Below are 14668 nucleotides of genomic sequence, written 5' to 3'. Positions count from 1 at the left end.
TAAAATTTGAAGCAGTTTTCCTAGAGCCATTTCCAGTCAGTGAAGGTGAGGGGATTTTTAACTACTGTGGAAGTAGAATGCCTGTAATTGCTGGAGGCTTGCTGTGGAATCTCTAAGTAAACTGGATGGATCAGTCCCTGGAAGGGAGTTTCTCACACTGGAAGGGGACAGAGTTCAAAGCAAGAACCTCACCCTCCCAGGGGAGACAGTAGGTGGTGCAGCCTTCCCGTGTGACAGGAGGACAGCCCTGCTCTGCTGTGACTCCTCTTGCCAGCTTGTTGAGAGTTTTGGGCTGGTCTGTGATCAGTAATCACTCTGACATCTATTTAACGAGGCTGTAGAGGTTGTACTTCAGCCGCTGCTTTTCTCATGTTTTGAACTGTTTCTGTTAAACACAGGGTTATCTGGTTTTAGTAGTTCTGAAGGCCTATAATCCCTGCAAGGTAGAATTTCTAAAATATTTGTCTACTCCCACATAAACTATTTCAGCTATTAAAAAATATTTTGGTGTAGTTATGAGACGCTCACTGTTGATCTCTTGAATAAGAAAGCTGTTATGTACAAATTGCTTTAGGAAAAGCAGTTAAAACGGAAGTTAAAAAAATCATCAGGAAAGGCTAATACTGGAAAATTTCCATAATACCATTTCAAACATGCTACACCTTGGCACCCTGTCTAGCAATATTATGTAACACTAACTATAACCTCCTACTCCCTGAGCAACTGTTCCTTACTTCCCAGAGCTCTTTGGTTGGCTACAGCAAATGGTTTGAAAGACAAAGTTACATTATCTTGAGCTTTCTTTTTTGCTTTTTTTCAGTCTTAAAATAAAATGAAGCCTGTAGTGAACTACTGGCCAGTGCTGAACTGTTAATGTTTTCCCAAAAGTTGCTAAAGCACAGTGTAGCTATTATGTTAAAGGCTTTTGAGAAGCTGTTTTCAAGAATAGCTGAGGGTTGGTTCTTCTCTTCATGCCCTCCAGGATAATAAGAAACCACAAGAAGGATACAGCAATGGTGGGTTTGGTCCTTTTCAGTTTCTCAAAGGTGTAAGGACAGCAGAGTCCATTAATCTTGGTAGTGGTGACAATCAGAGATTCCCCTGTTCCATATGAAGCTACCACTGGTTAGAACATCAACCATTTGTTTTATCTCAAATTACTACCATACTACTAGCTTCAGATTAAGTGTTTATTAAAATTAAAAATCACCATACAATAAAAACTATTTACATATTTAACTGATAGTCTGTTTAAACTGCACAGTTTGACTGAAGGAAGCCCCTGGAAAAGAAAAGCCATGAATACTTCTGCTGCTGAGCTTCAACTGCAGGCACACTGAAGCTTTCTCAGAAAAGTTTTAAGCTTCTGCAAAGTACCATTTGCCTAAATAATTGGGCTGAAGGATGGCAAAGATGTGTACTGGGTTTCAGTTTTAAGAACCAGTGTCACTTTGAAAAAGAAGTAATCTATGCTGTGCTGTGGTTACATTGCAAGTGCACCAGCTCATCTGTTTGGGTAAGTAATTTGATAGAACAATTCAATGTAGAGAGCACAGCAACTTGCCTTTTAAGAATTAGATTTGTAATACTAAGCAACAAATGACAATGTCACTGCAATATAACTTGATATCTTATTGCATGTTTCCACAAATTTTTTTGATAGTGCTAGAGCTAGTTTTAGCTTTCAAACAGGTTTGAGGTTAGTTGATTAAAGCAGCAAAAATATAAGGAATATTTTTGAATAACCACAGAGGATTAAAAATGAAGATTAAAATATTTTCACTGGTAACATTTTCAGCTACTAAAACGAAGGTATTAACTTCCTTCAATATCCTGTGCTTTTCCATGGACTTCAGATGATGACTTTGGCCTTGTGGGAAGCTGAAGCTTGAACAGAGAGTAAGGTGTGCTGCCACGTCTGCAGTCACGTGTGTTTGTCTTGCACTTCTGCATCTGATGGTTCCATAATGCTTTGAAAATTATTTTAAATTTAGAGAACTTTTTTCAATGTAAAGAATTACATACATTACATAACTCTTCCTCCAAGAAAACCTTGACACTGTTTAGAAAGTCTTACAAGAGGTGATAGTATGGCTGATACTAATGTGAAACAACAAGGATACAAAAATAATTTTTGCAATATTCTGTATTCCAAAAAAGATGATTTAAGAACATCACCATGTCTTAAATCTGTAAGTTCTCCTTTGTGACTTTTGCTTTGAAAACCGCTGTTCATGCATCCTCTCAACCCTTTCACCAAGGTCTCCTTGTAACATATTGTAGGACTTAGATCCTAAGAAGGTCTTGTCAAACTGTACCAGGGCATGATTGCTTTCCTTCCTTCTCCCTCTCCACCCCAAAAAGCCTGCTTGCTTTGGGGTGTTTCTACAGATGCAAACCACATAGCCTTTAAGGAGAACTTGAAGCTTTAGAGGAACCGTTTTAACTAAATAAAACCATTATTTCTCTGCAGAATTATTCTTCAGCATTTCAGTTTCCACACTCAGTTAAGACATCTGAATGCATGAAGTAACTGGTTTGAGCAGTCTCTTCTAAAGACAGTCTGTGCCAATGATCTGTGGCAACAGAAAAAGTGTTCTTTGCTCTATGGCTGTTGTTGATACTGCCCTTCTGTTGCTGTGTAGAAGTCATCAAGCACACTCTGTAGGTAATCAAAGGTTGGCCTCTCTTCTGCTTTGTCTTTCCAGCATGTTTTCATGATATCATAAAGCTCAGCTGGGCAGGTTTCCATGCGTGGCATTCGGTACCCACGCTGAAGAGCAACCATCACATCAGAATTGCTCATACCTTAAAAAAAAAAAAGATTTGATGAAATTATCTCCATTTCTAGAGAAGTTTAGAGAAGTTTTTTTTCTTTTTTTTTACTTCAAAGATCTCCAACCACTAGTGTAATACCTTTTCTACTTATTTTATAAAGGCAGCTCCTAGCATGAGTTCGATAAACAAGGTCGAGGTATGCACCAGCAATGAGGGACTTGCTCTGAAAATCCTGGTGGGAACATTTCCATTTCAGCAGCTGAGCACCACAACCTCCTTAGTGCCAAGTCTAACAAGACTGTGGGAAAAATCATAATTCTTGTCTCCAGAACCATTTCTGTTCCTTTCTTCTGACCAGTCCTGTCCTCATTTACTCTGCTTCCCATGGTGTTGTGATTCCCAGCAAAAGCCTGCCCTGGCACCAGCCTTCATCTCTAGCTGCAGAGCTGCTGCTCTGCTTGCTGGAGACCCATCCATCCTGAGATGGAGAGCAGCCTCCCTGTTTAACCACACTGCCAGTCAGCCTGCCCAAAACTTTCAGAATTTCTTCTACATCAGTTTTTGTGTAAAAGCTGCTGATTGCAAGATACTGGACAGTCACTCATGAAATCATTAATTGCAGTAGGCAATTTCCCCTCCTGTCCTACTCCTGTCATGCAAAACCATCTTGCCAGCGATGCTGAGCTTTGCTTTTTTCCCTGCTATGGTTTTCTTCCAGAGGACAAGAACTGTAAGTACCAGTGGTGCATCCTGTGCCTCACATGCCAGCTAATGTCACATGAGAGAGTCCTGCCCCAGACTCCATCCTTCTCCCCCGGTTTTAAATTTCCTGTCACCCTCCCCCCCCTTATCAAACTCTTGAGAAACTGGTTCACAGAACACTTTCAACAGATAGGTCAGCTATGCTAGGGCCACCTTTTGCTATTTTAGGCTCACCACTTCCTACCCAGAAACCTGCCTTTGGGCTTGTCCCTTCCTCTGCAAATCTGATCATCCCAGTGGTTGCATTACCTTCTCTGGCACAGACTCTTTTCTGTACTCAGTGACTGCTGTTTGTTCTGATGGCTGGGCATGCAGGAAGCACCTGTGCTTCAGCCTAGAGATTCCTGCTCACCAGAGAAGGCTTTTCCTTTTGAGAAGGGTGTCCCAGACCTCTCAGCCACCAGCCACTCCTCCTCAATGCTCCATGTAGTGCAGTTCTGCCCAAGACTACAGTTCCTCCAGGTTTTCTCAGCCCATTCAGCCCCTGGTCAGGTCCATGCAGGACAGTCCCCTGCACACACCAGCTCCCCAGAGGTGCAGGGAGAGCAGCTCTGCTCAGCTGACAGGAGGGAGGATGGGTCCTGCTCTGAGCACGGTCGAGAGTAGAGATGCAGATGTGGTGTTCTCCTGAATCCTTGCTGCAGACTCTGCAGGCCTTTGCCTGTATTATCTGACTGCTGTGGCTGTGGGTTGAGCCACTTGGCAGGTGAGGACACATCTGAATTACAACCAAATGACAGCTTTATCCAGTATAACTACTTGGATTATTCAAGATGACCATAGTTCATATAGTTGACTTCAGCTCAAGCTTGTTGGCTTTAAGCTTTTCCAAAAATACCCTCAGCCATGTAATCTGAGTCTGGATCAAAGTGCTTGCTTTGGGCACATCTTTTGTATTTTCAGTTCCTCTTTGGAAGGAGAAGGGAAGTTTTCCTGAACTAACACTGCCCATATGCAGAAAATAAGTATTTCAAAGTAGGGGAAGGGAATGTTGTCACAGAAAAAGGAATTACTGCTATATAGAGACAAATTAAATACAGGAAGAAAGTCAATAAAGCATTTTATAGAGAACAGTGATTGCACTGCCTGAACCTCAATAAATGGATTGCATATAATATATGGAGTAAAACAGTTATTCCTACCCTACAAAATCTTAGTTAACTGTGCTGCTACATAAAGACTGCTGCTACTGGGCTTTTTTGCAGATTTGGGATGATTTTTTGGGTTTCAGTACTTCATAGGATTGTGCTTAGATCTGCTGTCTGCAGGACTGATTGTTACATTGTGAATGCTAAGGACAAAGCCTATGTTTTAGTAACCCTGCAGGAAAACTATCTGTTTAATATCCATTTGAGTTCAGAAGCAAAAAATGAAAACCTTTTTATAGTAAATATGTCATATACATACTTCCATAGGTTTGGGGTCTTATTTAAAACAAAAAGGGTTATCCACAGTCCAAACAGTATTCTCAAAATATCTACTTGTTTAACTTTACTTTTTTTTAATTGTTTCAATTTTTTTTCTTTTAGTAGCTAAAGAATCACTTGCCTTACCATATCTACATCCTAATCAGTAACAGAAATATATCCCACATATGTATTTATCACACTCACACCCTCTTGAATGCTGAAGTTTTGGTACACGTCTGTTAATTTATGCTGTGGTACCTGTTAGGTTTCACAAAGACATATTTCTTTATGCTAGGGCCTGGGAAATGATGTGAACAGAGTGGTATGGAGGAAGAATGCCACTGTACAGAAAGGGTCACACCTTGTGAAGAGTAGCATGTATAACTGGAATGCAATTATGGAGCTGCCAGTATTGACATACTATGTAATCACCCAGAAATTAGGTTTTAACTACCAATTCAACTTATGTGCCCAGAGAATCAGATACTTGTTTTATATTTCAGAGGTAGTTCCTGAAACTCTAGTTCCTCTAATGGCTTTGAGTTTCTCAGGAGGAGAAACAGCTGTTGGAATTTAAGAACAAAGATCACAAAAGCTCTAAATTTCTTGGCTAGAAATGCTTCCTACCAAGCTGAGCACAGGTATTAGCTACTTGCCAATTTCATCTCCAACTGTTTCATATGCAACTACATGCTAAATACTCTGGTTGCTATAGCTGGTTAATAATTGAAAATATTATTTTGAAGCATTCCCACTGGAAGTGAAAAATCAATTTACTGTTTCTGTCCAGTTGCTGCTGGTTACAACCTATCACCAGGTTACTATTGCCATGCTGGGTAATTTGCCCAAATCTGTCACATCTCTTCATGTAAAGTAGATTGGTCACCCACGTATTTTGCTGTGATTCTGGTGCTCAGAATTGACTTTCAGTCTAATAGGCTATTTCAATTTATTCTTCTGTTTAAAATAGATGTAGATCTCTCATCTATTTTAATGCAAGTAATACTTGCAAATATTAAAAAAAATACCTGCAATATTAAAATCTTCTAATATGCAGTCAAGAGCCTTCCATATGCAACTGCTGGTTGATAAATGAATCCATGGTGCATGGAACATTTATGGTGCTCATAAAAATGCTCCCACATTTAAAAAAAATATTGCCCAGACTTCCCCTAGAAGAGAGATTTTCCCACAGCAGTGCAGCAGTACCATGTCTGCTGTACAGATGGACTTTTTTCTTAGAATAAAACCTTGATATGGCTTATGAAGGTAAAGAGAGAGCAGATTTAGCTGCAGAATTAAGTACTGGATTGGATTTTGTATTTTTGTAGTGTTGGTTTCCAAGTGACCTTGTAGGTTTGCTCAGAGAAGGACCATGTTTTAAGCAGAAATTCTTCAGAAAGAATCTTGTGAGCCCAGCTCAGTGCAGGAGCTGTGTGTACACACAGCCAAGTGCTAACGGGAAAAAGGTATCTTGACTGTGGGAAGAGCCATGCATTACTTGGCTGCACACATCTCCCTTCTGATCCTTCCCATCTCCCTTCCTTGATCCTTCATCCACCCTCCTTAAGCAGTGCTTCCATGAGCACTGTTTAGGGAGAGCTTTGGGAGGACCTGCTGTGCTGTCAAGTTTTCATGGCCCTCACCTACAAAGTGACCCAGAGCACCTAGCTGTGCAAGCAGCCTTACCACCTCACGAAGTTTAGGGGGCTAGTCTTGAGCTTAAGTGTTTTCCTGGCCTAGAACTGTGCCATGAGAATGTCTGGTTTGGCTCCACCTCTGTATGGAAAGTCACCATGTTCTTCCACAGCAGTGTAAAGTTGTGCCATCACCCCCTTCCCACTGCCCGAGTCTTGTGGGATTTCCCATCTCCCTGCATCCAGAGGTGTTCAGCCTACTGTCACTTCAGGGATTTGGGTCTGCCTCTTGACCATCTCTGGCAGTTCAGGATGCAGAATTCCAGCTGCTCATAAAGTGGTGAAAATGTTTTCACTGTTTAAAAGCAAGAGCTCCTGTACCGGAAGCACTGGGAAAACTTTGCTTGGATGAAATATCTGGTCTCCCTTTCCTGTCAGATCCCAAGGCTCTTAGAAGTTATTCTGCCTATCAGATGTGCAGTACAGGTGAACATGACTGTACTTTCCCCATTTGCCCACAAGATAAGGGAATTTAAGCTATGGGAATCAGTAAGCTTAAATGAATGCAGTCTGTCGCCCAGAATTAATCATCTATGCCTGAGATGTAACAATTTTATGTGCACAAAAAAACCCTTTATACAAGGTGTCTCTGCATGCTAGAAACATTAATATATATTTTGTTGAAGAATAAAAAATGAAACATGAAGAACACGACCATCTCACAGCTACCCAATGCAGTACATCTGATGTGCACACCTCTGTGGCCTTGTACCTGACTGTAAGGAACAATAAACAGTAAACATTCCTAGTGGTACATCAACACTGCTTTAGGGTCTGCTTTCATATTTGTTTAGACTATCTAGCACTGACAAATTATTACAGCCTATTTGCTTGTGAAAACTTGCTTTCTTAGTGTATTCACATATGATGTTATTCAAGTCCCCAGCAGCTTACAGAGCACTGTTAGAACTTGCAGCACTGCATCCTTGACATGGGACTGTGCTTCTCTCCACAAAACAGGGTGTCATAAATGCAGGATCTGAGTTTCCTGCAGTTGCAACATGTTTAGAACATATAAAAAGTGACTACAACCCGTGGTGCCATTAGTCTGTTTGCTAAAATTTATCCTGGAGAGGCATGTGCCTTACACACACAGTGCCTAAATTTTCAAAGCAGTAAGATTACTTCTAAGACATTTTTCCAACCATCAGTGTCACTACTGTCAGATGCCAGCTCTCTTCCTGAATATTTTCTTTGCCTTTTAGCACCAAAGTATAAATACAGAGTAAAACCACAGGCCCATACCTGGATAAGGAATCTTTCCATATGTAACAATTTCATAGAGGAGAATCCCAAATGACCACACATCAGATTTAATAGTGAAAGATCCATAGTTAATTGCCTCTGGTGCCGTCCATTTAATAGGGAATTTTGCACCTAAAAAAAAGTACAGTCTCAAATAGTCACTTTAATCCATTTCACATTCAGCCATAGATGCAAAAGCAGTAGCAAGACATACCTTAAAAAGTCTAAATATCTTAAATTACTGTCTTTCATATCTAATTAATTGATTCCAGAAATTGCCATATAAAAGCAAACTCCTGACAGTTAAATAAAAAACATTCAGGCAGCCATTGTTGGGAATACTACATTAATTCATTTGACAACGAGGAGTAATACAAGCAGAGTCTCTCTGAGCCCTTTTTAGCCTGCTCTAACATTCTGGCACAAAATACCAGGTGAGCTAGGAATCTTTTCTGATAGCAGAAAACACATCAAAGAAACTTGACATAAAAATTTATAACCTGAGAAGTTAATTTAATCAATACACAATGTCCAGAGCTAGCTAAAACTCACAGATATGGGTCTGTACCTCTGAAAACTGCTTAATCAGTTTCCCTCTGATCTACTGAATTACTATAACTCAGTGCCTGCTGAATAGCTAATCTTCCTTTAATCTCAGCTGTAGTGCGTTGTTATCTTTATTCATATTTTAATGCTTCCCCTCTTGCCCATGTTACCAGAGCATCCATCCAGACTGTGAAAACCTGAGGCAGTGTCTTTAAAAGGAGAAGGGCAAAGCCAGCTAACAAACCACTCTTTAGAGTTACCCTTAAGCATGGAAGCAAAAATAAAAACGTTTCACTACAGCCAACAATGCACTTCTTGAAAGGATCCTTGACAACATTAGCAAAACACTCATGGCAAAACCCAGACACACACCCTTCACAGCATGTTTTTCCTCTGGCCAGTCCCGACCTTGCTACCTCCCATCCATGTCCTGAACAGGGACATGACTCAGACTTCCAGTGTCCCCACAATGCTGCTGAACATGCAAGTTAATGCTGCAGCTCCTCAAACAGCTTCCAAAGGTAACCAGTTCTGCTAAAGCTTTTCTTGTCACCAGCAACTAAACCTGCTAGGGTTTCTTCCTTTGAAAGGAGGTCCATAAGGCACTTAAGGATGTTAAGAGAATATAAGGTCACAGTTTCTTGGCCTTTAATTCTGTGAGAGGGAAGCTGAGACTATGCAATCACTTTGTTCAATTTAGGAAAAAATTGTGTGCAGTTAAATACTCTAGGTTGTCCTTGTCTTTCAAATTTACTTAAAATAAACTCATCAAAAAGCTTGGGCAGCACAGAAAAGTTATTTGTTTCTTTTATTCATTTTAGAAGTTGTTGGCATTAGAATGCAGCCCCTAGGAAGCTGTTACAGCACTTCCTATCCTTGGTGACCATGTTTCTGTTAGATACAGCCTCACTGCCTCCCAGAGGCAGAAGCTTTAAGAACAAAAATAAAAATACATACCTTCCCTTGCTGTGTATTCATTGTCTTCAATCACTCTTGCTAGTCCAAAATCAGCAATTTTGCACATCAGCAGGTCTGAAACCAGAACATTCGCTGCTCTCAAATCTCGATGGATATAATTTTTTCTTTCTATGTATGCCATCCCTTCTGCAATCTGTAACCAAAAGAACAACTATTTTGATATTTCAGTACTGCAGAGCTCCATTAGCAGGTCTGATCCTTCTTTCTTCGAAGGTATCAGCAAAGCCACATCCATTTATTCATTACTGGTGTCTTTGGAGAATTTTTTAGATGGAAGTCAGGAAAGGGGGGATTGCTGTGGAAAACCTATGCACAGATCCAGTCCTGCAAAACTCTGCTTACGGTAGCAGCTCTGAAAGAATTATTTGGGTGAATAACAGCTGGCAGGATTAGAGACGTATGGAAGACATTTCCTGAAACAGAATCTTGAATAAAATGTTCCTAAGATTTCTATTAAAATATCATCTTTTCTAAATTATTAACCAGTTTATTTTCTAAATACTAAGAAAATAGAAAGAATTAATGACTTAGGGTACAGGTGTTCTTATGAAGTACGTGCTGATAAAGCAACAATGCAGAGATAGTTAAAGAAACCAAATAACTTTCTCTCTGCCCAGTATAAGCTTGGAAAATTAGGAAGCAATTACTAAGACAGGGAAAACAACTTTATTTTCTTCTGCAACACGTACCTGTTCATACATGAGGAATTTTTGGCAACAGCCAGCTCTCAGATAGTATCGTAAGTAAATATAATCTGCATTTCAGCAGCCCAAATTGATTTCCAAACCAAATTAAAGAGGATTAATAACCTCAAAAATATGCAGAGGGGGTGATTTTTTCCAGACTACTTTTTTTTTTTTTTTTTTTTCCCCTGAAGAAGAACATCTTCCTTTACAGGAAAACAAACAAACAAACCAACCCCCCCCCCCCCCCCAAAAAATAAAAACCCTAAAAAAAAACCAACAACAAAAAAAACCCCTGAAATGATAGCTCCTAAACTCAGAGTAATAAAACTGATGTGTAGACTGTATTCTGTCCAAAAGTTTAAGCAGAGTTAAGAAAAAAACTTTGGGAACCATCAGTTTTCATCTTTCTTGTGAGACTGGTGATGGGACATTCCCAGTCAAGGTTCCACAGGCACCTCTCTGGGATGCCTGTGGGTGATAGACCCCTCTTGGCCACATGATTTGGGGAGCACCCACACCCTCAGATCTGCCAGTGGAGCAGCAGTAAAGCAGAGAGGGACCAGTGCCTGTCGCTGGCACCTTCACCACAGGCTCTTTCCTCTCCCCCCGAGGAGCAGAGAGTGCAGGGATCCCTCCCCAGCACCAGAGGTGCCTCTTTCAGCTGTGCAGTAAAGCAGGCAGAGCAGCTGACCGAACCTGAAGAGAACATGAACATCACTTCTGCTTATTCGTTTTCAAAAAGTCCCCAAGGGGTACTGCCAAGGCACACACTGCCACCACTTACAACACAAAACTACGCAGTCTTTGTTCCTCTTTTTCAGTTTAAGCAATGGAAAAATAGAGCCACTTGCCCTCCCACTTCCTCCACTGCAAACCTCTTGTTACAGTCAGATACATTCTTCAGAGAAGTGTGACATTGCCCTTGTACAGTGCAGGGGGGTTCTCACACTAAACCAAGAAGAAACTCCTATGAAGAGAATGAGCAACACCTGCATTTCACATTTTCAAGAAACAAGTCAAACATTTACTAATGAAGGAAGTAGCTGCTAGTGAATAATTGCCACAGAGGGTCCTACAGGCACAACAGAAGAGCAGTATTTAATTTGGTCTGTTCTGCCTCTCTCTGCTCCCCATGCCATTACATGGGTTTGGGGAGGAAGCAGCGATGAACAGGAAGGTTTTGCTGTAAGATTGATGCTGAGTTTGGACTGGCCGGCAGGGCAGATACACCCAAAATGCACACAGGTCTAGTAATGCCCCCAAAAATACATCAAACACCACAGAGGAATCAGCTTCCCTCCTTCTTCCCTGCACAGATATAACATTTGGGTGAACTGCTAGATAGGGAATGAAGGATCACTTCACAAAAGAAACATTTGTGATCATGATATTTAGTTTCCAAGTCCTACAAAGAAAAGCCATTGAAAAGATGATTTTATTTCCTCTTATTTGTACTAGATTCACTGAAAAATGTAGAAAATTCCAAAGTAGGAAAAAATTAACAGCAAGGAATTTTGAATCAGCAAAGGAGGGGAAACACAGTGACCAAACAACTGAATTCACACATCTGGTCATGTTAAACCTTTGCTTCTAAAAAGAACAACTATTTCGAGATTTTTTGATTGAGATGGGTGCCAGAGCCCACGTGATTAACTTCTAATGATTATTGTTGGGTTTTCATTGCTAAATGAAATGTTAATGCTAGAGAAATTCATATGAACAAAAGAAAATTAAAGCCTTTTTCCCTCTCTCTTAATGATCATTGGTACCTGTCAAGACTGCTCAGCTGCATGGAACATCTATTTGGGAGCAGAATGGGAAAGCTAATTTGGGCTTCAGGAATATGTTTTGTGGCCTTTAAAAGAGAATTCTGCCTACACTGCTCAAGTGTTACTGCCAAGAAGGAAGTAGTTCCCAGTCACCTTTAATGAAGTACTGACACACACTTTTAGAAATACCCAAATTAAATCCTTTCAAAAAAACCTCAAACAAATCTTTACATATTAGGGACTACGTACCCAGGGTAAGAATGAAAGAAAAGTCCTCCAGGAGACTGTGGAGGTGTTATTGATCTGGACAGGGCTGTCTTTGGTCTGAGATCAGCCTTTCAATAGCTGCACCTTTCAATAATGTCCAGATGCATAATAAAATAAAATACACTTCTTGATCACAGAGTTTTCAAAAGGTCAGTTCATCTTCCCATGACTCTTTGTCTATGAAGAGGGTGTAGACCCTTTGTATCTGGCCATTGAAAACTTTGCAAAAGACACATATCTTCAAATGATACAACAGTGTAATAAATTTTCAGTTTGCAGCAGTGCTTATCCTAAGGGTGAAATCAGGAAAGGCTGCAAAATCATATTCCTCTTGTCCCAGTCAAGCAGCTATGTAGTTAAAGCAGATTCACAGGGAAAAAAATATTATAAAAGTAATATATATAATTATGCACTGGAACATTAGAATGTATCATTAAAATTCAAAGAAGCGTGAGAAGGAATACACAGTGGAAATGTTACAATGCCAAATAAGACTTAAAATTAATTGTAATCTAGGGATGACTTTCTACTATGACTTTAAAAATGAGGGTAGAGAGGAATTAAAACACTGCATCAAAAATCTCCATTAATTTTATTCTAAGCTTACTATTATTTCAATGGCACTGTAGCCTTGGAAGACAGCAAGAAGTTGCCAGTCAAGCTGTAGATCATGGAAGATTTAATGAAAGTATCAGCACTGCATGAGGAAAAAGAAATTACTGTTTTTAGGACAAAGCTTTGACCCTTTCAAAAGTTATGAGTTTGTTTAGTAAAAACAGGTACAGTTTTCCTAAGCACAGCCACAGCACATGTGCATCCTACGTAGAAGGTAATGGATTTGCATAAGAAGCAGGAAGAGTTTACACATACAAAAGGTTTGCTGAATTCGTGTCATATGTTTTCAGCAGATCTAATCAACCAGGAACAACTATGAATTCAGGAAATGTGAAACAAAGAATTGGAGGCTCTTCTGGTAAATTGCCTCTGAGGCAAGACAGAAACCAGCTAGCAAAACTCTGAGTCTTCCAGTTGCTGTAGGAACTGAAGGAGCCAGGCTGGTGCTGACTCCTACGGGAAATGCCACAGCTCTTCTCTGTACTAACGCAGATAGAATGTGCTTGAAGATATGCTTGCAAAACTCATTTCCCTTAAAACATTCTCATTTCAGAGACTTCTAACATTCACCTCCAATGGATAAACTTGTCTTTGCCAGGGCATAGCTAACGTTAAATTCCCCCAGCCCCTATTCACATGCACTGATTAAAACATGAGAGATACCTTCAGCTCTGTCAGAGAGCAGGTTGCTTTAGAAACTGAACTGGACCACCTTCCCAGCAAGCATTTTCTTGCCATCTTTTCCACAAACCTAATTTCCATGTGTACTAATACTAATTTCCATTCTGCACTAATGTGACCATTAGTACAGAAAGCAAAGCACCAAAGTCCAGAACCACAGCTGTAAGTTAAGGTAGGCACTAGATGTAAGTGTAACCCAGTAACAGCTATCTCTGCCAAAAATGTCCATCAGCAGGTGTGCTCAACTAACCAGACAGCTAAGTCAGTGTAGCAGAGCAGCAGTGTATTTCATTACTTGCTTGAAAAATGCTAACTTTAAAGAAGTTGTTTATTTCACTTAGAGGAGCAGTCCTCATTTTGCAATGCCAGAATGTTTCTCCTCTTGCAAACACATTTTTTTTTCAAGACTCTTCAAGGCAAAGGCATAATGAGCTCAGGGAGTAGAGGACTAAACAACAGCCTGGCAATGCAAACAACAGCCCACAGTGCTCTTGACTTGGAAAATCAGATTCATTTGGGGTTTCCTGTACAACTGCCTTCTTTACCCAGCTAATGGTCACAGAGACCACACCCTCCTCTCCCTTTCTCCCATTCCCAGTCCCTCCTGTGTCTTGTAACATCACAGATGGATGAGGGCAAAAAAAAAGCTAATGCACAGCTACCATTGCTTGCATTTTCAGTGTTCCTGAGAAGCATGGATAAAGCAAAGTAGTTTACCAGAATGGTATGATCAGAGAGTAATGAAGAGCTCAAGTATGTGTCCACGAAGGAAAAAAAAAAGCCTGATCTTATCTAAGAATAAGAATCTTCACCACAAGCTTCCTTCTATTAATTTTAAACTCTCCTGAAACATACCTCTCCAAATTTCTTTCCCCTTTGCTCTGCAGAGAGGTTAACATCACTTCTGTAAGAATAAATTAGTGTTCCATTTGTACAAACCAGAGTCCTGCCAAAAAACTATACACATCTTGTGTTCTCCTTTACACACAGCCTACATTCAGGAAAAGTGTGATCCACAGGTTACCTTAGCAGAGGTCTGAAAAGGTTTTTTGTCCATCTTTTGCCCTAAAGACCTATCAATTAATTCAGACTGCCAGAGATAGAGAAGACCAGTGGAACGTCTGTCTTGGTCAGAGGGAAATCTCTGCTCTGGAACCACACACATGCAGCCTGCAAGTCTATTCCACACACTCCTGTTATCACACAGCGGCATTAAGAGCTCTTCACAAATGAGC

At 40.3% G+C, this 14668-nt stretch overlaps 1 protein-coding gene across 9 annotated transcripts in view; it reads right to left on the bottom strand.

The window, feature by feature from the left end:
* Positions 1-1176: 1176 nt before the first annotated feature.
* Positions 1177-14668, bottom strand: part of LYN (LYN proto-oncogene, Src family tyrosine kinase) — a 49755-nt gene continuing 36263 nt past the window's right edge. For all 9 annotated transcript variants that reach the window (XM_064386660.1, XM_064386688.1, XM_064386672.1 and 6 more), the window contains exons 11-13: positions 9395-9548; positions 7892-8023; positions 1177-2808 (exon numbers count right to left, since the gene is read on the bottom strand). In XM_064386660.1, coding sequence (XP_064242730.1) covers positions 2606-2808; positions 7892-8023; positions 9395-9548 — 489 coding nt within the window. In that variant the 3' untranslated portion in view covers positions 1177-2605. The remainder of the gene's footprint in view (positions 2809-7891; positions 8024-9394; positions 9549-14668) is intronic.

Source organism: Passer domesticus, chromosome 1, assembly GCF_036417665.1.
Source record: "Passer domesticus isolate bPasDom1 chromosome 1, bPasDom1.hap1, whole genome shotgun sequence".
NCBI lineage: Eukaryota > Metazoa > Chordata > Aves > Passeriformes > Passeridae > Passer > Passer domesticus.
The sequence above is the reverse complement of the archived record's forward strand: the minus strand, read 5'-3'. Positions and strand labels throughout refer to the sequence as shown.